Genomic DNA, 25,200 nt, shown 5'->3' on the forward strand with positions numbered 1-25,200 from the left:
CTTGACACAATGTAACAATTCAAGAGATTGTATTTACTGTTTACAATGTATTACTCATGGTGCTGTACCCGTAACATGTAATAAATACTCATGTCCCCTATATAGATGGCTGCTTTATCGCCTGGCCAGTAACTGGTGTCAGAGGAAACTTGGAGCGGAATTGAAAATTGGAAGTCTTGGATTCTTATGGTTCCAGAACATTAGCTTGAAGTTTGGGAAACAGCAACAGCAAACTCTGGTGAGCGTACAGAAGATAGACGGCGGAAATAGAGCTCCTGGTCCGTCCAGTCTGCCCTCCTGTTATTTCCTCTTTATTTCTCTATGAGGATAGATATATGTTTATCCCAGACATGTTTACATTCAGTTAGGGTGACTACCCACTTGCGTTTTTCTTGCACGTTTTTTTCACGCGATTGTCTATGGGACTTTCTAATGTTAAAAACGCATTGCACAAAAATTGCAAAGCGCCAACTTGTGATGTGTTTTTAACATTAGAAAGTCCCATTGACAATCGCATTAAAAAACTCAGCGATATCGCGTGAAAAAAAGGCACAAGAAAAACGCAAGTGGGTATTCACCCTTACTGTTGACTATCCAACCATGTCTGCTGGAAGTTTCTCCATATATCCACTATTCTTTCAGTTAAATAATATTACTTTTGATTTTTACCCAACTAATCTCAGATTGTGTCCCTTTGTTCTAATGCTTAACTTCCCTCCGGAACCTTTTTTTATATCTTTATTATATCTAAAATCTTCCATCATTACCCCCTTGTCCCAACTTTCCTCCTGTAACATATATAATGGTTTCCATCGTGTCCCCCCTCTCCCTTCTCTCCTCCTGTACCATATATAAAGGTATCCATCATGTCCCCCCTCTCCCTTCTCTCATGTAGCATATATAAAGGTTTCCATCATGTCCGCCTCTCCCTTCTCTCCTCCTGTACCATATATAAAGGTTTCCATCATGTCCCCCCGCTCCCTTCTCTCCTCCTGTACCATATATAAAGGTTTCCATCATGTCCTCCTCTCCCTTCTCTCATGTAACATATATAAAGGTTTCCATCATGTCCCCCCGCTCCCTTCTCTCATGTAACATATATAAAGGTTTCCATCATGTTCCCCTCTGCCTTCTCTCCTCCTGTAACAGATATAAAGGTTTCCACCATGTCCCCCTCTCCCTTCTCTCCTCCTGTAACAGATATAAAGGTTTCCACCATGTCCCCCTCTCCCTTCTCTCCTCCTGTAACATATATAAAGGTTTCCATCATGTCCTTCTCTCCCTTCTCTCCTCCTGTAACATATATAAAGGTTTCCATCATGTCCCCCTCCCCCTTCTCTCCTCCTGTAACACATATAAAGGTTTCCATCATGTCCCCCCTCTCTCACTTCTCTCCTCCTGTAACATATATAAAGGTTTCCACCATGTTCTTACTCTCCCTTCTCTCCTCCTGTAACATATATAAAGGTTTCCATCATGTCCCCCTCTCCCTCCTTCTCTCCTGTAATATATATGAAGGTTTCCATAATGTCCTCCTCTCCCTTCTCTCCTCCTTTAACATATATAAAGGTTTCCATCATGTCCCCCTCTCCCTCCTTCTCTCCTGTAATATATATAAAGGTTTCCATAATGTCCCCCTCTCCCTTCTCTCCTCGTTTAACATATATAAAGGTTTCCATCATGTCCCTCTTCTCCCTTCTCTCCTCCTGTAACATATATATAAAGGTTTCCATCATGTCCTCCTCTCCCTTCTCTCCTCCTGTAACATATATATAAAGGTTTCCATCATGTCCTCCTCTCCCTTCTCTTCTCCTGTAACACATATAAAGGTTTCCATCATGTCCTCCTCTCACTTCTCTCCTCCTGTAACATATATAAAGGTTCCCATCATGTCCTCCTCTCCCTTCTCTCCTCCTGTAACATATATAAAGGTTTCCATCATGTCCTCCTCTCCCTTCTCTTCTCCTGTAACACATATAAAGGTTTCCATCATGTCCTCCTCTGCCTTCTCTCCTCTTGTAACACATATAAAGGTTTCCATCATGTCCTCCTCTGCCTTCTCTCCTCTTGTAACACATATAAAGGTTTCCATCATGTCCCCCTCTCCCCTCTCTTCTCCTGTAATATATATAAAGGTTTCCATCATGTCTCCCTTTTCTCCTTCTGTAACATATATAAAGGTTTCCATCCTGTCCCCTCTCTCCCTTCTCTCCTCCTGTAACATATATAAAGGTTTCCATCATGTCCCCCTCTCCCTTTTCTCCTTCTGTAACATATATAAAGGTTTCCATCATGTCCCCTCTCTCCCTTCTCTCCTCCTGTAACATATATAAAGGCTTCCATCATGCCCTCCTCTCCCTTCTCTCCTCCTGTAACATATATAAAGGTTTCCATCATGTCCCCCTCTCCCTTCTCTCCTCCTGTAACATATATAAAGGTTTCCATCATGTCACTTTTCTCCCGTCTCTCCCTCCTGTAACATATATAAAGGTTTCCATCATGCCCCCCTTCTTTCCTTCAGTCTGTACAAATGAAGTTCTTTAAGTCTTTACCGGTGTAGTATATCCTGTGATAGGAAGTAAAATTCCTGTTCTTCCCATAAGTACATTTTCCAGCAAGCTTTTAGAATGTTAGGTAGATAAAGAAAATCCCTCATGGACTCGGTTTGTCATTTCCTTATTTCCTGTGCTTGGTGTTCCTGTGACGTGAATGTTCTTGTTTTCTATCTTTATTGAGTTTGTATACAGCAGTGTGAGCCAAGTCATTGACCTGTGTTCTGAAATGCAGCAGATATTCTCTTCTACACCACATATTACTTTTATTTAAAAATGTTTTATTTTTTTTTGTAATTATATGCACTTTGTTAAAAAAAAAATCCAGCACCTAAAAGGAGTTGTCGTTTGGCTGCAAAAATGGGCATGCAGTTACATCTCAGGCAGATATGCAAATGATTATAGTTGTGGCGTGATTACATGGACGGTCTTGCCAGCTGAGGCCTGCAAAAGGGTTCCACCCTTGGCCTATAAAAAGGCTCTCAGAGGCTCCTTGTGTGTAGTGACCTCTTTTTCCACTTGTGTAGAGCTTGTTGACCACTAGACGCCTCTACGACACAATTAAAGGGATTTCACCCAGTTAACAGAATTTGAGAGGGGGTGCAATATCAGTAAGTGAGAAGCTGGATGGTCGTACGAACCAATTACCCGCCACCTGGTCCGTTCTGGCCAGACTGCTAGGAAGTGTTGGGACCAGTGGATGCTTGAGGGCACACACACAAGGTGACTGGGCTCAGGATGCCCTCAACAGACCATTAGTAGGGAGGATCGTCTGATCGACCGACAAGCACGAGTAGCTCCAACTGTTTCGTGATCCGCCATCCCGAGACAGGTGGCTCCATTGTTACAGGTCCTGTATCTATTGGAACAATTTCCAGGCATTTGGCTGAAGAACATTTGGTCTCATAGCGCCCATTACTTGTACGGCCTTTAGCACCCTCCTACCTCCATTTGCTGTGGTGTTGTGAACAACGAAACTGGACTGCTATGGAGTGGACCAAGTTGTCTACGGTGACAGATTCCTGGTTTAGTTTGGTCACTGACGTTGGCCATGTCCGTGTCTGGAGACCTCGGAGTAAGCGCCTCAATCTTGCCTTTTGCTGTGAAGCGGCACACTGCCTCCACTGCTGGTGTGATGATCTGGGGGGCCATCACATATGACAGTCGGGCACCCCTAGTAGTGGTATGAGGGGCAATGACAGCTCAGCGATATGTTCCGGACATCCTGCAGCCACGTGTGTTCCTCTCATGGCGGCTTCCAGCAGGATAATGCTCAGCCACACACACAAGGGGCTCACAGGAATGTCTCCACATTATTGCCACACTGTGGCTGCCCGTTTGCAAGATTTATCACCAATAGAACATGTATGGGACCATCTGGGACACCAACTTCGACATCCTACAAGTTTACACATTCTAGAGGCTCAGTTGCAGGAAATGTAGACCGATATAATGCAGGATACCATATGGAACCCGTATGTCTCCATGCCCGCGTGTATCGCATCTTGTTTCCAAGTTGGAGCCGGCCCAACAGGATACCAGAGCCTCCATGCCCGCCAGTATCACACCTTACATCCAAGCTAGAGGCAATACAACAGGGTTCTAGAGCCTACATGCCCGTCTGAAACACAACTTGTATCCAAGCTAGAGGTGGTACCACAGGGTACTAGAGCCTCTATGCCTGCCAGTATCACATCTTGTATCCAAGCTAGAGGCAGTACAAAAGGGTACTAGAGCCTCCATGCCCCCATGCATCACATCTTGTATCCTAGCTAGAGGCGGTACAACAGGGCACTAGAGCCTGCATGCCCACCAGCATCACATCTTGTATTCTAGCTAGAGGCGGTACAGCAGGGTACTAGAGCCTCCCTTCCAGTGTTCAGTTTTCTGCAATAAAGTTTCCTTTTGCTCTGATATTGTAATCACTTATTTCAACATTACAATCACACATAGAATGCTTCTAGGGGAGGGATTAATTTTACTAGAGCCTCCATGCCCATCTGTATGACATCTTGTATCCAAGCTAGAGGCAGTACACAAGGTACTAGAGCCTCCATGCCTGCCCGTATCACATCTTGTATCCAAGCTCGAGGCGATATAACAGGGTGCTAGAGCCTCCATGCCCGTCTGTATCACATCTTGTATCCAAGCTAGAGGCGGTACAACAGGGTACTAGGCCCTCCATGCCTGCCCGTATCACATCTTGTATCCAAGCTCGAGGCGATATAACAGGGTACTAGAGCCTCCATGCCCGTCTGTATCACATCTTGTATCCAAGCTAGAGGCGGTACAACAGGGTACTAGAGCCTCCCTTAAGGGGTCTGTTTTCCACAATAAATTATCCTTTTGCACTGATATTGTAATTACTTACTTATATCAGTGCTACAATCAAACAGAGAAAGTATCATTTGATTTCGACAACTCCTGCTAGGAGATGGATTTTTTTTTCTTGCACTGAGTATATATTTGTTTTGAGTCGTTACATATTATACAATCTACCTATCTGGAGGACCCTTTAGAGTAATTAAAGCTTACTAACGGAGTCTTTTTAGTCACTACTCCCTTACAGCAGCAGGTTCCAGGTCTGACCGTATCTATATATGTCCCTGTGACAGGGCATACTGTACTGATCACAGCCGTTGGGCTCCATTCACATACCTCTCTTACCGTACACAGACAAGAATGCAGGTGCTTTTTCCAGATCCTTTTTTGATGCGGTTTTCACTTCTACTAATCTACCCTGTGTGAATGCACCCTTAGTTTTTTATTATTATTTTTTGGAATTTTTTTTTTGTGTTTCTGAAAAACTAGGTAAAAAAATCATTGAAATATTTTAAAGCAACGTCTATTTACTTATTTTAGGAAATTGACAGCATCTGGATCTCTAGCAAACTGCTGAACCATGAGTTACCGTAAGTAATGCTTTTGAAACCTTTAGTTTTAGGAGACGTGGGGAAAAGTTCTGTGATGTGAATGAGGAAAGTCCAGGATTACTAGGCAAGAAATACATATGTTCAATGTTTATATATAACCAGAACCGTTAATCGTCAGACACGCAATATGCGCAATAGTATAGAGTTGGGATATATACGTTTCTGATGTTAGCATCATGTGAGCACCCATGTAGCCAGAACTTTCGGAACACTGGTTGTTAATGCAAAGGGAAAAGTTCTGAGAGACATCTGTAGTAGAGGAACAAGCAGATCATTGGATCCGTGTCATGTGTTCCTGAAAAGGCTCACACACAAACTTCTGTAACTTAGTCATACAAACTTAAAGCGACCCTCCGATTTTGGGGACAGAATTCTGTCCGAGGAATGGGAGGTGAAGAGGGGTATATTACCTGCAGTTGTTCTTCTTTGCTGCCTCTCCAATCTGCTATTACCAAGCCCTGGTTTCGAACATCCAAGACGTCTAATTGCCTAATGCATACTTGAACTGCTCTCTGATTGACCAGTGCTGATCACATGAGCAGCTCTGGCCAATCGGAGAGCAGGTATAGTGCATTGATAGTTTTAACACTGCCAGTGCACTGTGGGAACTGGGTAGTCTGAAGATTGTGCTGGCCATCTTGTACGGACGATAAAAGGACCTGGAACCGATGGATTGGAAAAATAGAAGAGAACAGCTTCCTGAGAAGGAATTTTGACCAGAATCTGAAGGGTGGTTTTAAAGCCATATACTAAAAAGCCATGTAAGTAGTATAAAACATTGCAAGTGTCTTCTATTTCTTTTATAGTAACCCTGTATAAAGGTATGTTCTCAGGGGTGGGTGGGTCTCCTATAGATCTTCCATGCAGAAAATCTGCAGCTTTCACCTTGGCAGAAAAGTGGATGAAATTTAAACAAGTCTCATCCACGCGCTGCGGAAAAATAAATGCATAGGGATTGAGATGCAGTTTAGATTTTAAATCCACAACGCGCCAATTTATGTTGCAGATTTTCGCGGTGGATTTCGCCTTTTGCAATGTAACAGGTGAAAGCTGCAGTAAATTATGCAGCATTTCTGCAGTTAAATCCGCAGCACAAAGCACATTGTTTGGTATGGTCTTCATAACAGCAGTGGACCTTATCACACATTAGGCTCTTGAATTTGGAAGATATTTTAGTCTTCTCGTCCGTGTGATTGGGGGGCACAGCAGACCTTGGGGTATAGCTCTTGCCACTTGAAGGCGACACTAAGCAAAGAAAAAGTTAGTTCCTACTACCAGCTCTACACCTCTTATAGACACCGAGTTAAATCAGTTTTAGCATGGTGTCTGTAGGAGGTAGTCTCGGTTCCCTTGTCCAGTGGCCTGCATACGCAACCCTGCTGTGGCTGGTGGTGGTACTGCTGGTGCAGCGTGCTGAGCGGCGTTCTCTGACGTTGCTTCCCTGCCTTCGCCGCTCTCCATCCATGTCTCTTTGGGTCCCGGTCTGGTGTCGTGGACCCCCGCTTTTGGCTTTTTGGGCCCACTAGACTGAGATCAGGGTGTGGGACTTCTTTTGGGGACACTGTCTTAGAGGGGCAGGACCTACATTCGGCACACTTTTTATAGGGGGGGCGATACTTCTGGGGCCGTGCTGTACTTCCGGCGAGTGCACTATTATAAGGGCAAGACTGCCTTCGGGCACATGGGCATGCACTCCAACTAGTTACCGGCTTGTAGGTTGACCTGCTGGCACAACGTTATCGTGTCTTAGTCGAAAATTGAAGGGGGTCTCTTAAGGTAGTAGTCATGCTTATATTAATATAGCATCGCGATGGCAGCAGTCAATTTACCCAGCAGACAAGGCTGGGTGCTGGAGGGGCACATGCCCAGCTCGCGTTCTCTGTTCCTGGAAATCTGCAGCACTCTGGGACCCTTTTGCTGCTTAGCACCAGGTAGGCGCTGTTCTAACGTCTTATCCCCTCATCTTATCCCCCTGCCTCACACAGGAAGCCATCAAACAGGCATTCACATATCATTGCTATGGGCCACATTAGCTGTACAATGATACTTTGCTGCTTGGTCTAACTGGTAGCTCGTTTTACTCCAAATCTGCCAGGGCTCATTTAAATCTACATGGCCACTTGGTCTTCACAAGTTCTCTTAATCGCAGTGGGTATACCCTTTCTATAGGGCGGCCCTACACCAACCCAAGATGACCAAGCCCATCTCTTACTTGTTGGGTTGGACGATCCCAAAACCTTCCATAGCGGGAGTACTGTAGCAATACGAGATTCTCCACATGGTAAATCATATACTATCTCGTCCTCCTTCCATGCCATACGTATTATAGTGCTGACCGACTGTCTTCCGCATAACGAACATATATAGTTTCCATAACACTAGTAATGTAGCACAAAGGGAATCTCCCGTATGGTGAGCATATTACGCCTCATCATTGAAGGAGTAACATAGTGCGGGATGACAACATCCTTCAGGTCAGGCATATAAAGTCTCATACCATATTCCATATACTCACTTTCGTATGGTGAGTATATCCGGCTCATTACCCCTATCCATTGGAAGAGTAATGTAGGGCTGGGTTACAACCTCCTGCGTGTCGGGCATATACAGTCTTATTAGTAATGTAGTCCTAACTGTTGATCCACTTCAGGACTACCAAATTTCCCTTTATTATTCTCATCACTAGGAGGAGTGATATAGCACTGCAAAACTCTCCTGTAAGGTGAGCATGTTCCTCCTCATTACCCCCATCCATAGCAGGAGTAATATAGCGATGAGGGAGGGTCTCTCGCTCTCTCAGCTGATTGCACACGCCTCATTACCCCCTTCTATAGCAGGAGTAATGGCCTTCCCGCATGTTCAGAACATACATCTCATTACCCTTTTCCATCGGCAACACCATGTAGCACGATGGCACTTGGTTCCACACAATTACACGACACAACTGGGAAGCTGTGTTCCATGTGAATGCGCAGGCACGGCTTATTCTGCCTCATTGCCCCATCCAATGTGGCACTGAAGTTGAGTCCGTACATCTTCATTGCCCTTTCCCATGGCGTGAGCAGTGTAGCGCAGCCAGACTTCATTCAACGTGCTTACAGGTAGCGACAAAACCGAGAATCTGTGCCCCGTCTGACTGCAAATAAAGAGCTTACTTTGCATCATCTCGGCCTCCCATGGAGGAGTAATATAGCGCTGCCGGACTCTGCACCAGTCGTAGTGTGCTTCGTTGCCTCTTTCACACAGCAGGAGTCGTTACATTACGGCTGGCTCCATATATTACACATTATTGGGGTGGCAATCATCATTCTGCAAGCTTCAGAGTCTGCTGGAATTTCACAATGGAGGCAAGGCAGCCGAAAACCTATTTTTTTGCATTCAAATACAATAATGATATTACTACATGCCATATACTCGAATATGCAAAGTTACAAATATGAGACTGGCTCCCTCTATCCCTACTACTAGACACATACTATTGCTATTGCCAGACTCTGTACCTGACATGGTTACACAAACTCACAAGCATCAAGCAGTTACGACCTTATCTTCTAAGATGTAAGGCTGTATCTGACCGAATTATGCAGCAAGTACAAGTCTTGGCCATCCACATCCCATCAAACTCTGTTCTGGCAAGTATCGGAGCATCTTCCATTCTGTTATTTGATGCATCCAATATAGTTAGTTTTGCAAACAGCTTCACCTCCCCATGCAGGCAATTTGCAGGATTATACAGCGATTGAAGTATTAATCAGCCACGGTAACTTTGTTACTGCCGGACTGTGTAAGAAGATCATATAATGCTGCTAAGTACCGCGCAACTCCTATAACCGTCACTGGACGTTGTTCTTTTCAGCTTCAGCCAATGGCTAGACCGGTATATCACTTTATAACCCTGCGGTTTCGGCTGCTCCCTTACACAGGCGGGGTAGTTATGTGATACTCACTGCCCCTTCTGGACAAGTTATGTAACTACACAAAGCAAGCATTACCCTGTCTCTGCACTATGGTAGTCGCTAACGCAGTTTATCAAGTTGTCCTGCTGGGTACGGCGGTCAATCATGGCAGTTTAATAGGTGGTGTGATGCTAGGGGTGCTCAAGTACTGCGGATTATCATCTGCACTAGTGAGGGTATTCCGTCTTCCTAATACCAGTATCTCAGCTCCAGGTGTCGCGCACAACTTCAGGACTAACCCCTATATACTTGGCTTAGTAAATAACTTCTCTTTCAGCCTCCAAGCTCTTTCAAACTGCACACAAACCCCCATACCAACTTGTTTAAGATTATTGTCCAAGCTGGCATCCTGATACATCCTCATCTAATTTGGACAAGGCAGTTTTTTTCTGTGACTTTTTCCATGACCTTTTCTCTAGCGCTTCCTCCCCATTCCTCCCATCCATCTCGTAATAACTCACTCTCCTCTTCAAGGAGCTGTACCGCCTGCTTGGAACAATAGGGCAGACACTTGCAGCATCCTAAGCCTCGTTTCTTATCCGGCGCTGTTCGCTTTCCATTGAACTATTGCCCCTTTAAGAGGATATCCCCTTCTGTCATTTCCAGAACAGTGTTTACAAGAATTCTACCCTGGGTCATCATTTATGTTCTTCTTTGTATCCTTTTGTCTTTTTGGCACCAGACCTACTTTGCTCGCTCTCTGCTCAAGGCCACTTGAAGCAACCTGTCGCTATGCCCTACCTAGTTAACTGGACACATATGTGCAGTAAAAAAAAAAATATATATATATATATATATATATATATAAGTTAAAATATTGTTTTCGGCATGTGCCATATCAGTGTCATCCAGCATATACTGTAGCGAGATTAGCACACTATAAATCTCCTGCTTTACACATCCAATGCTGTAAAGTCAGCATTAACATGGCCTTTCTGACCATTTACATCCAACAGCAGGTAACCGGAGAACCAGTATCACCGGTCTGGAACACCGCTGTCCCAGAGCATAGTGACATGGAATGTATGGCAAAAAAAATACATGTCCATCCAGTTCAGCCTATCACCCCCCAGATGTTGATCCAGAGGAAGGCAAAAAAGCCCAATGAGGTAGAAGCCAATTTCCCCCATTTAAGGCAAATCGGCAATCAGAATAATCCCTGGATCACCGACCCTTCTGAAGTTATTAATGATTATAACATAGTATTGTAACGCTCAAGGAAGACGTCCAGGCCCCTCTTGAACTCTTTTATCGAATTTTCCATCACCACGTCCTCAGGCAGAGTTCCATAGTCTCACTGCTCTTACAGTGAAGAACCCCCTTCTATGTTGGTGTACAAACCTTTCCTCTAGACCTTCTGGAGAAGATATAGATACCATTTCCTTTTCTGCTGGTAGCAAACCAGAGAACACACAGTACCTTCCTCTTTACCTTTCTCTCCTGTTCTTCAGCCCTTTAGGCTCCAGTCAGTCTTTTCACTCCGCTCTTAGTTCAATCACTTGTAGCTTCGTTATCATGGCTCGTCTGTGCCTACCACTCGCTAGTTTGTCTGTACCAGTTAAACCACAAGGCTATCCCACCTTGATGCCATCCTACCCAATTTGCAAGCGCTTCCTAGTCATTGGAGTGCCTTCCAGGCTTCCTTGTGTCTTGGTCCTACGAAAGGTGTTTCCTGGCAGCCACCGGTGGACATGCCGCTTATATGTGCCCACTGGGAACAACAGGCTGCCCACTCTATTCTTTCTTTGTCCCACCAACTTTGGAACTGCTCTAGAAGGTCTTCTGTGTCCCCCAATGACGCGGATGAGGAAACAGGATTTTTTGTTACTTACTGTAAAATCCGTTTCTGGTCACGCTCATTGCAGGACACAGCACCCACCCCGTTGTTTACTACTTTAATACCATTGCTGGTCCCTTTCCAATCAGGAACTCTTAATCTGGCCTGGTTTTCCTTATCTTGTACTATTTTTTCTAGTTATGGTAGGTATTTATCGACTTCATCTGTTAATTTGGTTCTTACCTACTACTTGATTTAGCTCAATGCCTATAGGAGGAGTATAGCAGGTAGAAGGGACTACCTCTTTCTTTGCTTAGTGTCGCCCCCTAGTGGCAAGTGATATACCCCAAGGTCTGCTATGTCGCCCAGTGAACGTGACAAGAAATGGATTTTACTGTAAGTAACAAAAATCCTGTTTTTATAACCTGGAACAGATTACCTTTTTCAGTGGATGGTGAGTTGTGCGTCAATCAATACGTTGCTGTTATGTCAATGGGTTTTATAATGATATAATTCATGGCGGTGACAGTTGGTCGGACATTATTGCCATTTCGTTTACTTCTAGTCACTACTTTGCCCTGTGTTTTGGAGAAGTACGCATTCGAACCGATCTTCAAGGGTTATCACCACCCCAACCGCAGGTTCCTGATGGCTCATCAGATGTTACACCAGAACACTTTGAGAAAGCTGCCTTTAACCCATCAATGCTGAAAGTCTTGTCTCAAGTACGTAGCCTTTGTTCAACATCTTGCTCAGCAGTTCTGGCATTTTAGCTTTTAGTTTTCATCTTTCCAACTATATTTAATATCTGTTGTGTTGTTTTTTAATGTTTCCTGCAAATTTTTGTTCTTAACCCATAAAGGACCAAGCGCTGTAAATATATGGTGTTTTTGGCCTCGGGCTTTAATCCCACACCATAGCAAAAATACACCGCATGATCAGAGCTCCTATGCCTGCAACCTAGCTACACAGCTGTCAGAGACAGCAGAGAACCCAAAGGAGAAGGCAGAAGCTGTTTTTAACCACTTCTGCCTTCTCTTCTGCACTCCACATAGCGCTCAATAAGCTCTATGTAGAGAGTACAAGAAGCGGCAGTGCCATTTCCTCTATGGGACTCTGTGATCACCGACAACTCTGGGCATCTCGGAGCTGCAGAATCTTAGCAGACCCCAGTAACTAGGGGTCCAAGGAATGCTACTCTAATGGATGCCTGTGAATTGTGAAATTTAAAAAATGACAGTGTGAATGTCCCCCAGAGGTCTTATGTGATGTCATAAGAGAGATATAGATGTTTCAAAAAAGTTATTAAAAAAAGTCTAAAATCTTAACGTGCCAACCTACCAGGGGCGTAGCTATAGGGGGTGCAGAGGAAGCAGTCGCTTCCCGGCCCTGAAGCCTTGGGGGGCTCAAAGGCCCCTCTATTATATAAGAAATGGATGGTTAAGGGGCCATATTACAGATTTTGCATTGGGGCCTCCCTACATTTAGCCTCTACCTAATCTTAAAGGGGTTGTCCCGCGGCAGCAAGTGGGTCTATACACTTCTGTATGGCCATATTAATGCACTTTTATAATGTACATTGTGCATTAATTATGAGCCATACAGAAGTTATCAAAAGTTTTTCACTTACCTGCTCCGTTGCTGGCGTCCTCGTCTCCATGGTGCCGACTAATTTTCGGCCTCCGATGGCCAAATTAGCCGCGCTTGCGCAGTCCGGGTCTTCTGCTGTCTTCAATGGGGCCGCTCGTGCAGAATGCCGGCTCCGTGTAGCTCCGCCCCGTCACGTGCCGATTCCAGCCAATCAGGAGGCTGGAATCGGCAATGGACCGCACAGAAGAGCTGCGGTCCACGGAGGGAGCAGACCCCGGCGGCCATCTTCAGCAGGTGAGTATGAAGACGCCGGACCGCCGGGATTCAGGTAAGCACTCTCCGGTTTGTTTTTTTAACCCCTGCATCGGGGGTTGTCTCGCGCCGAACGGGGGGGGGGTTAAAAAAAAAAAAAAACCGTTTCAGCGCGGGACAACCCCTTTAATTTAAGATTCCAGCAATGCCCCCAACTGCTAGTGTTACATTGATAGGCATCTTGAGAGACCCAAAAAGACAGTTGTGTGGGGGGGGCCATGCTAAACCTTTGCATCCGGGCCCTTGAGCCTTTAGCTCTGACCATCCCCATACCCGCATTGTTTATCTCAGACTATACAAATTATATCAAAACACCCAAAACAAAATGGTGAACCTTTTCCTGTACTTTATTTTATCTTAAATATAGTTTTATATAGTTTTAAAAATAAAGAACCGTAAATTTAAAACAGTGTTTCCCAAAAAGTTTTTTTTTTAACATCTAAGTCATTCTGTGCTCAAAGGCCTGGGTGTTCTGTATGGTGGGGAACCCGCAGCGAAAAGACAAATACTAAACGTGTTTTTTTTTTTTTCTTTATTCAGGACTTAATACTTGTTTTCCTATCACTTTCAGTAATCCAGCTTTGCTTGTCTTGCAGCTACTATCTGTACATTTGGACTCTGTGAATATCATGGTTCTCAATGTGGCTCTCTCGGAGTCTCTGTGGCACATGACCTTAACTAAGACTTCCATTGTACTGGACAGTGATGGAAAAAGGTAACTCTTCACTTCCTGTAGCAGGAAAGCTGTAGCTAAAAATTACTGCATAATGCAAAAATTGTAAAAGCTGACAGAGTATCGCTTTTTTGTAAAACTTTTTGGATCTTGAAAACTACCTGCTTTGGAATGGACACAAGCAGAAGGGAGCCTTCAATCACTGAGCAAAGGGATGGGGATGACTAAAAGCAGAAACACAGGACTAGTGCAAGCTAACAGGAACGCCCATCAGATCGTCTAGGGCTCATTTGCTTACAGTACGCAGGGCATGAAAACTGAGATTTCTTTTGTGATGCTTGCAACAGAAATACAGTATCTAAGCACTAGACAGTATCTAGACTGGTGGGACTTGTTTATAGGGGTAGCATTTGCTGACAGACTTGCTTTAATGCTTTTAATACCCAAGGCAGAGTGAATTCACACTAGCGTTGTCTGTCTTGCACAATTTCCATTTCACTATTCTGTCTTTACCAATGGAAATAAATGATACATGTTTCCCATTTCAGTGGAGTTTTTTGTTTTTACATTTGTGTTCATTTGCTTACATTCCATTAGTTTTTTTTTTCCTTTTTTTTTCCGGAAAAATAGCGCAGTCTGTAGCTGTATTTTTTCCATCCAGAAAACAGAATCAAAATGCGATTGTTCGAAGCAGGAAAAAAACCAAGTAATCTTGTAGATATGATACCTTTTAATGGGTAACAAAAATACATGATGTTAATGCGAGCTTTTGAACCTCTCAGGGTTCTACCTCAGGCATAATTAAATAGATCAGAAGAGGCATGCCTATTTATACACACATACTTATGACAAGGCACAGACATGGAAGTGATTAATTTGCACTTAAAAGAAAATCGCAACAGGATGAGTAGAAAAATACACACTTAAATAGTCCACTGAAGATGTAAAGGTTTTATGGTCTCTGAATTAGTGTTAGGGGGTCACCAGGCCTGCAATGTTATCTGTGTTTATAGATTTCTCATACTTCCCAGTCACTCATGAATCCTCTTGAAGAATTTAACTCTCTGGTGAAAGTGTCAAAAGTTGTTATAAATTTGTACTCCCAAATTCTTCTATGGTTTTGTGACTTGAAATTGCCTTTTAATATGGCGACTTTCATGTGTTCTATGTTGTGTCCGTGACTAGGAACATGCCCGACCTTAATTCTAGCTTTCTTTCTTTAATTGTATGGCGATGAGATCTCATCCTCGCTTTCAGTTTTTTTCCCGTTTCTCTAACATTAAGCCAGAATCCTAATGGAACAGAAGCAGACATGAAAGGCAACACCATTAAAATAAATGGACATAGAAGCACCCTCTCAGCCTATCTCATTTTCCAAGGACTGGGGAGGGACCTCCCTTCCTCCCCTCCAATGAGGGCCTTGGGTGCCTTTTCTCCTCATTCCTATTTGCACCCGCGCTCCACCTGTGCAGCGCCTACCTCCAGGTCCTTTCTCCTACCTTCACAGCCTCAGTCTCCATCCCTGTTCACTCCTGTGACCTGTGATACCGTACGTGTGATCTTCACTCAGTCTTACTGGGCCACCTGATCCGAATTGGGTAATCTCTGCCTAGTAGATAACTCCTCTTATCTCTGCCCCCTCTGAAGCACCTCAAGCAGCAGGTCTATCGCAGTCACACCATGTCTGACCTTAGGGCAGAAGGCTCCATACAGACCAGAGCCACACACTTCGTATGCTCTCACCATAACACCAAATTTTCATGTAGACAGTCTGAACCGCTCTGCGCTAACTGCCTTCCATCGAAATCAGCAATCCGTCTAATGGTCCACGCCCCAGTCGGCCGTCGACACAGAATTGGCACACTCTCTGTCACAGGCTGTCCTGTACCTTACTAAAGCGTCCAATCATTGATATGCTAAACAAGCCTTCTCATAAGCTTCCACTGCACGTGTCTGATCGAGATGACCCCTCTTGTGGAATACCCAGAAAGTGGTCTACACGATCTCACGCATGACAATCTTCTGAGTCACCACCCTCGTCGTACTCTGCAGATTCCCCTGGGACACGCTCTGAACTTTCTTCCAAAGATAACTTCCGCTCTGAAGGAGAGTTGTTCACGTTTCCTTTAGATTCAGACCTAGATGAGTATCAGTCATCCAAGCTATCCACTCTAGTCAATAGCCTAATAGTCGCTGTTAAGGATACTCTTGAGGTGAAAGATTCAGACCCAGATACGTCTGCAGGGCTGGTCTCTTTCAGACGTCAAAAGCGTTCTCTGAACGCGTTTCCGTCTTGCAAGGAATTTGAGAACATCCTGACTAAGGAATGGAATCTCTGACAATTGTTTCACTAAACTGAAGAGCTTGGTTATTACATACCCCTTATGTACCCTTTTCAGGCAGAGTCCGTAAAGAAATGGGCATCATCTCCAGCGGTAGACCCTCCAGATTCATGCTTTCTGAAACACTTGACTTTGCCTATGGCAGATGTCTCTTCTTTTGCAGATGTGTGTGTGACAAGAAGCTGGAATCGCTGGCCAAAACATCCTTCAAGGTGAAGGGTTCGGCCCTCTGATCTCTTTGTGCTTCTACCTGGGTCAATAAGGCTACTGCTGAATGGGCTAAGTAATTGCGCCATGGAATTCTCTCAGGTTCTTCCCTGGAAGAACTGGCAAATATTGCGCATCAAATCGGCCAGGCAGGAAATTATCTTTTGTGAGGCCTCATTGGATGCTTCAAGGCTTCTAACTTAAGCCTTAGCTGCTTCCATAGCAACCCTTCGGAGCTTGTAGCTAAAATCTTGGGATGCAGTGTCTAAAAGGTCCTTAACTGGAATTCCCCTTTTCATTTCCCGTCTCTTTGGCACCCAACTGGATGAGATTATCTCGGAGGGTGCGAATTATAAGAGCACCCAGCTACCACAGAACAAGTCTAGCCGAGTGAGGTCTACTCAGAAGAAACATCCAGTTTCGTACCTTTGGACACTTCGGTCCATGTACAGTTCCTCAAATGTCAAGAAAACCACTTGGGATCACAGGAAGAAACCTTTATTCAAACTCCGACCCTCCTGGCATCCTTGTCCACAGACCTCCAAGTCCTCCTCTACAAAATTCTCTACATGAAGGGCTGTCCCCACACCAGTTAGTCAGGATGGGGGGGGGGTAACTTTCCCTATTCAGAAACAACTAGTTAAAGGACAACTCAGACACCTGGGTCTAGGAGGTTATTTCCTCAGGCTATGCCATAGAGCTTGTCAACCATCCTTGGGACATTTTTTAAGGTCCAGACTTCAGATCTCCTTCACTAATCAACGCTTTTGATCAGGCGATAAGCCATCGCTTAATTCTGGTTCTCTCCATAGAGCATTTTAAGGGGTTTTATTCCAATCTTTTCGAGGTACCCAAGAGGGATGGATCCATCCGCCCTGTTTTGTATTTGAAAAAACTGAATCAATATATAAAAGTCCGGCATTTCCGCATGGGGTCGCTGAAGTCTATCCATGGAATAAAGGGAATTTGTGTCATCTGCCGACATCTAGGCTGCATATCTCTTTGTGCCCACCTGCAAAGCAAATTAGTGTTTTCTCCACCTCATAGTTCAATTAGAACACTACCAGTTTGTCGCTCTCCTGTTTGGGTTGGTCACAGCTTCCCGGCTATTCACGCAAGTCCTAATGTTGGTGATGGCTCTTCTGTACTCCAAGGGGATTGTGGCTATTGCCTGTGTCGATGACCTCTTGGGGAAGGGGCCTTCCTACTCGGCCTCTCTGGAGAGTCTCCACATCACCCTGGACAGTCAGTCCTGGTTTGATACTCCACTCAATGCTCCCTCTTCCCATCTGAGCATCTGGAATTTCTGGGCCTTGGCCTTGACACGGCATATGCCTGTGTTTTACTCTCTTCACAAAAACTTCATCTCCTCCAGGAGCGCTTCTTGTGGACACAGTCTCCTATCCCCATTCGACATTGCATGAGAGTCCTGGGGTTGATGGTCTCTTCATTCGAGGTGATTCCTTTTGACCATGTCATGCCTGACCTCTCTTCTGGACTATCCTCTCTTGATGGGACAAATTCACACATTCACTGGTTCGAAAAACCTGGCTACCTCTGTCTCTTCTATACTCCCTGCACTGGTGGCTGGATTACCCCCAAGTTCATCAAAGGCGATCATTTCTGACACTTAAACGGCTGGTGCTCAGCATGGATGCCAATCTCCTTGGATGGAGAGGTATGCTACAAAACCTCTCAGAGCAAGGAATGTGGACAATCCAGGAGTAGTCCCTCCCCTCCTATATTCACTCCATCATTTTGCACCGCAACTTACAGGTTTCCCTGTCCATTTCCAAATGGACAACGCAATGTGGTTTCGTACATAAATCATCAGAGCGGGACAGCTGTCAGTGGAAAAAATCCTAGCATAAACAGAAGCTCACCTCCCAGTAATCTTAACGGTCCATATACCAGGTGTGGAGAATGGGAACCCCATATCGGCGTGCTTAAGAGCCTTGCCATAAATGGGGTCACCCAAATGTTGACATGATGGCGTCCAGAATCAATTGCAAGCTTCCAACCTTTATGTCTAGGTCGCAAGACCCCCAGGCTAGAGTGGTAGATGCCCTCTTAATTCCATGCACATGCTCCAAGCTTCCCTACATATTTCCGCCATTCCGGCTCATCCCTGGACTCATCCCACGCAATGAGAAAACAAGAACTTTTTTTTTAGCTTAGCGTAAAATCTCTTTCTCCTCCTGTTCATTGGGGGTCACGGCACCTGCCCTTTTGGTCCTTATGACTCTCCGAGACCGTTGTCCTTGTAGAAGCCTTTGTTCGAGGTGTCTCACATAGGGTTCTACTATTTCAGGTCTTAATTTCTCACTGTTTTCATCCTAGTCAGCTTCTCTTGCTGCTTGCATACACACTGAATAGCTTGGTGCCTGCAGGGGGGTATAGCTGGTAAGAGGAACTAACGCTCTTTTGCTTAGTGTCTGCCGCAAGTAGCAGCATGTATACCCATGGTTCTTCATCTGTGTCCCCCAATGAACATGATAAGAAAAAGATTTTACGGTAAGTGCAAAAATAATCTAGTTTTTTGTGTTACTAAACATGGAACAGAGGAATGGAAAATCCGCAGGACGTACAATGCTAGTGTGCAATCACCCAGAGGAAAACCTAAAATGCTTCATTAGTTTTGTGTTCTACTTGCAGAATGGACTACACACTGAGCCTTAACCAGCTGACCAGCAAGTTACTAAAGAGCAGTAAGCAGGTGAGTATAATGCTAAAGCAGAGCAAATAAGTCCTTAGTATACCTTTCAGCTATGTTTACAGCTATACCTTGCTTCAGCCTCAATCCTTTAACCCTTTCCAATCCACTGTCTGACGCCTGAAGACATTATGATTTAAGGCTGTACAGCTTCGATGTTGGAAGACGTCCGTCGAGGTTCTCTTACTGTATATTGCCAGCCTCTCTGCTGACGGAGCCTATCCAACGTGTCACCTCATGCAGTACTGGCTTTAGCCAGCAGATAGCGCCATTGCATAACAGCAGAAAGAGAGTAAGCCCCCTAGGAAAACCAGGATACAAATTGGAAGGGTTAAAGCTGTTTAGAGGTTTCCAACATGGAGCTCAGTGGGGTTTTCAGCTCCTAAGCCCTCATTGCCTATTACATGACATAAATTCAGGTGGGATTCCTCTATAACGGCCCCCCCAATAGATGTGTGAGCTTATATGGCACACTAAGGCCTGATCAAATCTTGAGCGTCATTGCTTTTCCAATCTCTTCTTCCCCAGCTAGTGCAATATTTGTAGACCTGTTGCAGGAATGTACGTATATCATACCAGGCCATAACTGAAAGGAATATGTTTTTCTACAGGATAACCGCCATAGTCTAACCCTGTTGACCATGTTCCTTCCTATGATTGCAGGGTGAAGCCTGTCTGGCAGAGCTCTCTCTGGCTCTTACTATGGAATGCAGCATCAATGAGAAGAGCCTACAGGCCGTCAGTCTGCGGGTGCGGAGCCTCCATGCAGAGGTGCATGAGAGTCTGTTCCAAAGTGACTTGCTGCAGAAAAGACTGGTTTTAGCGCTGCAGGCGGACAATGAAGAAAGTAACAGTACAGAGGAATCGGCAATCACAGGTTGTCACCAAGAGCATTACAAGTCCATTGTTGACCGATCGGAACATAGAAGCTCCGCATCAAACCCTGTATTATTTTTCCTTTTTAAATTTAATTTTTATTAGTTTTACAAGAGTTAATAGAGCAGAAATATTCTCTGCACGTGTAGCAAAGAGTTACGGTGGGGTAAAAGTGCAAATCTAGTGCCGCTTTAAAAGAAACAATATTACGTTCTAGTGGAACAGAGCAATTTAGCAATATATGAAAAAAGGTGTTAGGGATTTTGGGTGATTTTGCTACCAAAAATGGGATAACCGAATGTTCTATTTTAAGGTATAACCATCTGGGCAAGGTGAGTGAAGCGTATTGTGCAGGTCACGCCACCAACCACATCAAAGCTGGGGCCTCCTTTACCTGGCGTTCAGGGTGCCTATCACCCCCCCACCACACCTTCTGCCATATCACTGGCAGACAGTGGGGCTTAGTGGCCATCAAAAGGAGGAGCAGGAGCCCCTTCCACCCTCCTACAAATACACTTGTATGTACTTTGTACCATAAATCAAAGTGATGTTAGGAAATTAAGCTTTTTACATTTGGAACCTGTTGTAGAACCTGTAAGCGTTAGCAACTTTTTTTCTGCATATATAGTTATGAAGTATCATTGAAGGGGGGATTCGGGACTTAACCCTTTGCAATCCAATTTTGGATTCTGGGTTTCCAAGGGGGCTTTCTCTTTCTGCCAATATACAATGGCGCCATCTGCTGGCTAGAGCCAGTACTGCGGTATGGGACATGCTGTAGAGGCCCCAACAACAGAGCAGCCAGTAATATGCAGTAAGAATACCCTGCCGGACGTCTTCCGAGATCGGAGCTGTACAGCCTTCAATCAGAATGTCTGGAGACGTCAGACAGTGGATTGGAAAGGGTTAAATATTCAGACCTATCTATAACACCATTAATATTCAGGCAATGTATAGTGCTGTGTGTGCAGGTCCTAAGCTGGACTCGCATACAGTGATTTTACAAACCGGGTAAATCCGTGGGAAGCTGTGGAATGCTTTCTCCCGGTCTCTATTGATATTAGAAGTCAGGTGACTACTGCCTACCAATGAGAGGCTGCAGCATCCACTGCCCATGCTCCCAGCATCAGGAGTCACATCCTGGGCGCCATGATGCCAGACGTTCAGAACAGTGACGTTGCAGTCTCCTGACACTATCAACAGAGACCAGGAGGATTGCGAACTTGCAGCTTTGGATCGCCACGGCTGAGGACGAATAAAGTAACATTTGTTTTATTGTATTAAGTCATTTGGATCTCATTTTGAAAAGTGAATGTTACCGGATAACTTTTTAAGCCTAGGTTCATACTCCTCCTAATTATTGTGATGTGAACTTACGATTACAATCACCGTACACAAGAAAGTTAGAAATTCTCTGTTTTTTCCTATGTTACCAGTCTGAACACTCCTTAAATACCTACCTGATCGTGTTTTACCTTTCATTGGCAGGGGACATCGCAGCTCCCAAGTGGCTTCAGCTAGTAGAGCGATTACCCTGTCAGTTAGATGTGGGATTTGAAAGCAGCACTGTTATCCTATCCATGAACAGCCAGCACAGGTAAGTCCTGCATGTTCCGATGAAAGGAGAAGATGTAATGGCTTTAGGTTCAACTTGATGCTTTAGATCTCTGGTTATTCCTCAGGCACTTAAACTGGACTCTAAAAGTTCTGAAGTTTTCTTATATACGGGAGGAGGATCAGCTGCCCATGCGAAAGTTCATTGGCACCTCTGAACTGGCACAGATGAGCTCTGAACTTCTAATAGAAGGTAGAACTTTACACTTTCAAAGTGGAATGTTGTAATTAAAGAACTTAAAGGGGTTGTCCCGCGGCAGCAAGTGGGTCTATACACTTCTGTATGGCCATAAGAATGCACTTTGTAATGTACATTGTGCATTAATTATGAGCCATACAGAAGTTATAAAAAGTTTTTCACTTACCTGCTCCGTTGCTGGCGTCCCCGTCTCCATGGTTGCCGTCTAATTTTCGCCGTCTAAAATGGTCGAATGGCCAAATTAGACGCGCTTGCGCAGTCCGGGTCTTCTGCTTTCTTCAATGGGGCTCCGTGTAGCTCCGCCCCGTCACGTGCCGATTCCAGCCAATCAGGAGGCTGGAATCGGCAATGGACCGCACAGAAGAGCTGCGGTCCACGGAGGAAGAGGATCCCGGCGGCCATCTTCAGCCGGTAAGTATAGAAGTCACCGGAGCGCGGGGATTAAGGTAAGCGCTGAGCGGTTTGTTTTTTAAGTCCCTGCATCGGGTTTGTCTCGCGCCGAACGGGGGGGGGGGGGTTGAAAAAAAAAAAAAAACGTTTCGGCGCGGGACAACCCCTTTAAAGGGGTCATCCCATGAAAGCATTTACCCACTTATCCACAGGTTAGATCATAAATATATTTTTACTGGGACCCTCGCCATCTATAGAATGGGGGTTCTGAGTTCCTGCTCCGGAAGAGTTTGAATCGAGAATTGTTCATATGTGCGCACCACTGCTCCTTTAAAAGTCTATGGCACTGATGGGGGTTAGTTGAATACAATGCTCGAGTATTTCCATCAGTCCTGCAGAGTCTGAATGGAGCATCAGAAGAGTACATGCATGACCACAGCTTCATTTAAAAGGGTTTTCCAGGGAAAATACTATTGACCTATCCTCAGGATAGGGGATCAATAGTTGATCGTCTGGGGTCCGTCGCTCAGGACCCCGACCAATCAGCTGATTTTGCACCTGCTGACAGCGCGCTAATTACACAGGGGTAGGAGCAACTCATTGAAATCAACGCAAGCCGTACCTGTAGTTACAAGCGCCGGCCACTTCACAGAGGTCAGAGCAGAGACTTCCGCTCCAACCCCTGTGCAGTTTTGGCGCTGTCAGCGGGCGCACAATCAGCTAATTGGTCAGGGTCCCAAGGATAAGTCATCAATAGCATTCTTTAACCCCTTTAAACTCCTCTAGAACGGGAACTTGGGACTCTTGTTTTTGTGATCAGTGGGGCCCCAGCGATCATACATTTATCACCTTCCTGTGGATGCTCAGCTATCTCCCCAAACAGTGGATGGAGTGATGGTCACGCATGTGCACTGCTGTTTTTTTCACAAGGGGGGCTTGGAGGGTTGTTCTCATGATTCCTTGGGGGTTCAGCAGTTGGACGTTCAATGATGATACTTGATCACCTAACCTGAGGATAGCCCCTTTAATTTGAAGTGTATAGCTGCTTGTCCTAGTACAATGTTCACGGAAGATAATGCCCTGTTGTTTCTGGCTTCTGTCTACAGATGGTTTGTTACTGTCTCAGAGCCGACAAAGGATCCTCTGCCTAAATCACTTGAAGGCTGGCGTACAGGTAAGGGACTGTACTCAATGTCACGGTTTAGATGTATACATTGAGATCATTTTAGATGGGCTGTAAATAGAGATGAGCGAGTATACTCACTAAGGCACATTACTCGAGCGAGTAATGCCTTAGCCGAGTATCTCCTTTGCTCGTCTCTAAAGATTCGGGGGCCGGCGCGGGTGACAGGTGAGTTGCGGCGGGGAGCGGGGGGAGAGAGAGATCTCCCCTGCATTTCTCCCCGCTCTCCCCCGCCGCTCCCCACCCCCCGAATCTTTAGAGACGAGCGGGGAGATACTCGGCTAAGGCACTACTCGCTCGAGTAATGTGCCTTAGCGAGTATACTTGCTCATCTCTAGCTATAAATAGTTCATGAAACCTCTACGCCCTCTGAGAAACTCAGTGTAGTAATGCTACATTCACACGGGATGACTGTCGGCTAAATGACTGCACTGGTGCTAACGTCACCGCCAAGCTGTTAGAACTCGTCCAGAGCGTTTAGACAGGCAGATCACCGCTGGCTTCACATTCTATGTATATGTGTAAATTAGTCATTGTTTGAGATTAGTTGTTTGATGCTATATAAATACCTTTTTTATTAACTCTTTACCTCCAATTAGGTCACCTCTATTGATATCCAGAGTAACGTCACTCTTAATACTTGCATCATTCACTACCGCCATCAGGAGTTTGCTCATTGGTTCAGCCTGCTGGTGCTGGATCGCCAAATACATAGGGTCGCTAAAGCCTCAACCAAAAATAATCGGTAGGTTAAGTGTTTTCAAAATCTTTTTATAGAGTGAAACTGTGGCCTTGTACATTGTAGCTGTGGATTACGTGTGGTTAAATTAAGTTGTTTCATTTCCTCCTTTCATTGAGCAAGTTGAACATTTAAATGCCAACATTCTATATGAAAGTAAAAACAGTGAATATTTGTTCTTTAGACTCTCTTCATTTTTGCATTGTGGTTTTTGTTATGAACAGAAGTCACCACCAGTGCTGGATCTATTGCAAAACTGCCACCACCAGCACCCAACAGATTCCATTGATGTATAGTGTGCTCTTTTGCTTGGTTATCTCCGACAGCCCAATTAAAATGCCCGCAGTGACCACTAGAGATGAGTGAGTATACTCGCTAAGGCACATTACTCAAGTGAGTAGTGCCTTAGCCGAGTATCTCCTCGCTCGTCTCTAAAGATTCGGGGGCCGGCGCAGGTGACAGTTGAGTTGCGGGGGGGGGGGGGGGGAGAGGGAGAGAGAGATCTCCCCTTCGTTTCTCCCCGCTCTCCCCCGCCGCCCCCCACCGGCCCCCGAATCTTTAGAGACGAGTGGGGAGATACTCGGCTAAGGCACTACTTGCTCGAGTAATGTGCCTTAGCGAGTATACTCGCTCATCTCTAGTGACCACCCCTCGATTCATTTCGGGACACTTGGGACCCACTTTTACATGATTGGTAGAGTTCCCAGTGGTTTGGCCTGCACAAATTGTAATACTCTGGATAAGAGATAAGTTAATTTAGTGGGACAGCCTCCTTAAAGAGTATGTTGTAGCTATCATTAGAATAAGTTTCTATGTGCCTGGACAGGTTACAGTGTGCCTGCTTATGTACCTGCTAGTTCAGAGCTCAGTTGGCGTTTCCTGTAAAGCATTTTCTGCACCTTTCCACCAAAATTACAATTTTCCCTCTATCATGACATGACTGTTGTGTCATTTGAACATAGTTAGCAAATATTGCTTAGAAAGTCCTCTCAAGGATGTACACTATGCAGGTTGTCCAATGCGTAAGATGGCAAGAAGCAGGGAAATGGCACATAACTGCATGACTAGACTAGACACAGGTTTTATTTGTATACTATCCTACCAAAAGTGGTTGGACATCTGAGCAAGCATCACAAGTAGTATT

General features: G+C 45.0%; 1 protein-coding gene across 1 annotated transcript in view; it reads left to right on the plus strand.

Moving 5' to 3' along the window:
* The window catches only part of BLTP2 (bridge-like lipid transfer protein family member 2), a 75,420-nt gene that overhangs the window by 15,899 nt on the left and 34,321 nt on the right, over positions 1–25,200 (plus strand). Inside the window, exons 3-12 of the mRNA XM_066599542.1 lie at positions 106–238; positions 5,415–5,464; positions 11,784–11,943; positions 13,717–13,835; positions 18,998–19,058; positions 19,719–19,932; positions 21,420–21,528; positions 21,614–21,738; positions 23,241–23,308; positions 23,917–24,062. Of these exons, the coding sequence (XP_066455639.1) occupies positions 106–238; positions 5,415–5,464; positions 11,784–11,943; positions 13,717–13,835; positions 18,998–19,058; positions 19,719–19,932; positions 21,420–21,528; positions 21,614–21,738; positions 23,241–23,308; positions 23,917–24,062 (1,185 nt within the window). The remainder of the gene's footprint in view (positions 1–105; positions 239–5,414; positions 5,465–11,783; positions 11,944–13,716; positions 13,836–18,997; positions 19,059–19,718; positions 19,933–21,419; positions 21,529–21,613; positions 21,739–23,240; positions 23,309–23,916; positions 24,063–25,200) is intronic.

This window comes from Eleutherodactylus coqui, chromosome 4 (genome assembly GCF_035609145.1).
Source record: "Eleutherodactylus coqui strain aEleCoq1 chromosome 4, aEleCoq1.hap1, whole genome shotgun sequence".
NCBI classification, from domain to species: Eukaryota; Metazoa; Chordata; class Amphibia; order Anura; family Eleutherodactylidae; genus Eleutherodactylus; species Eleutherodactylus coqui.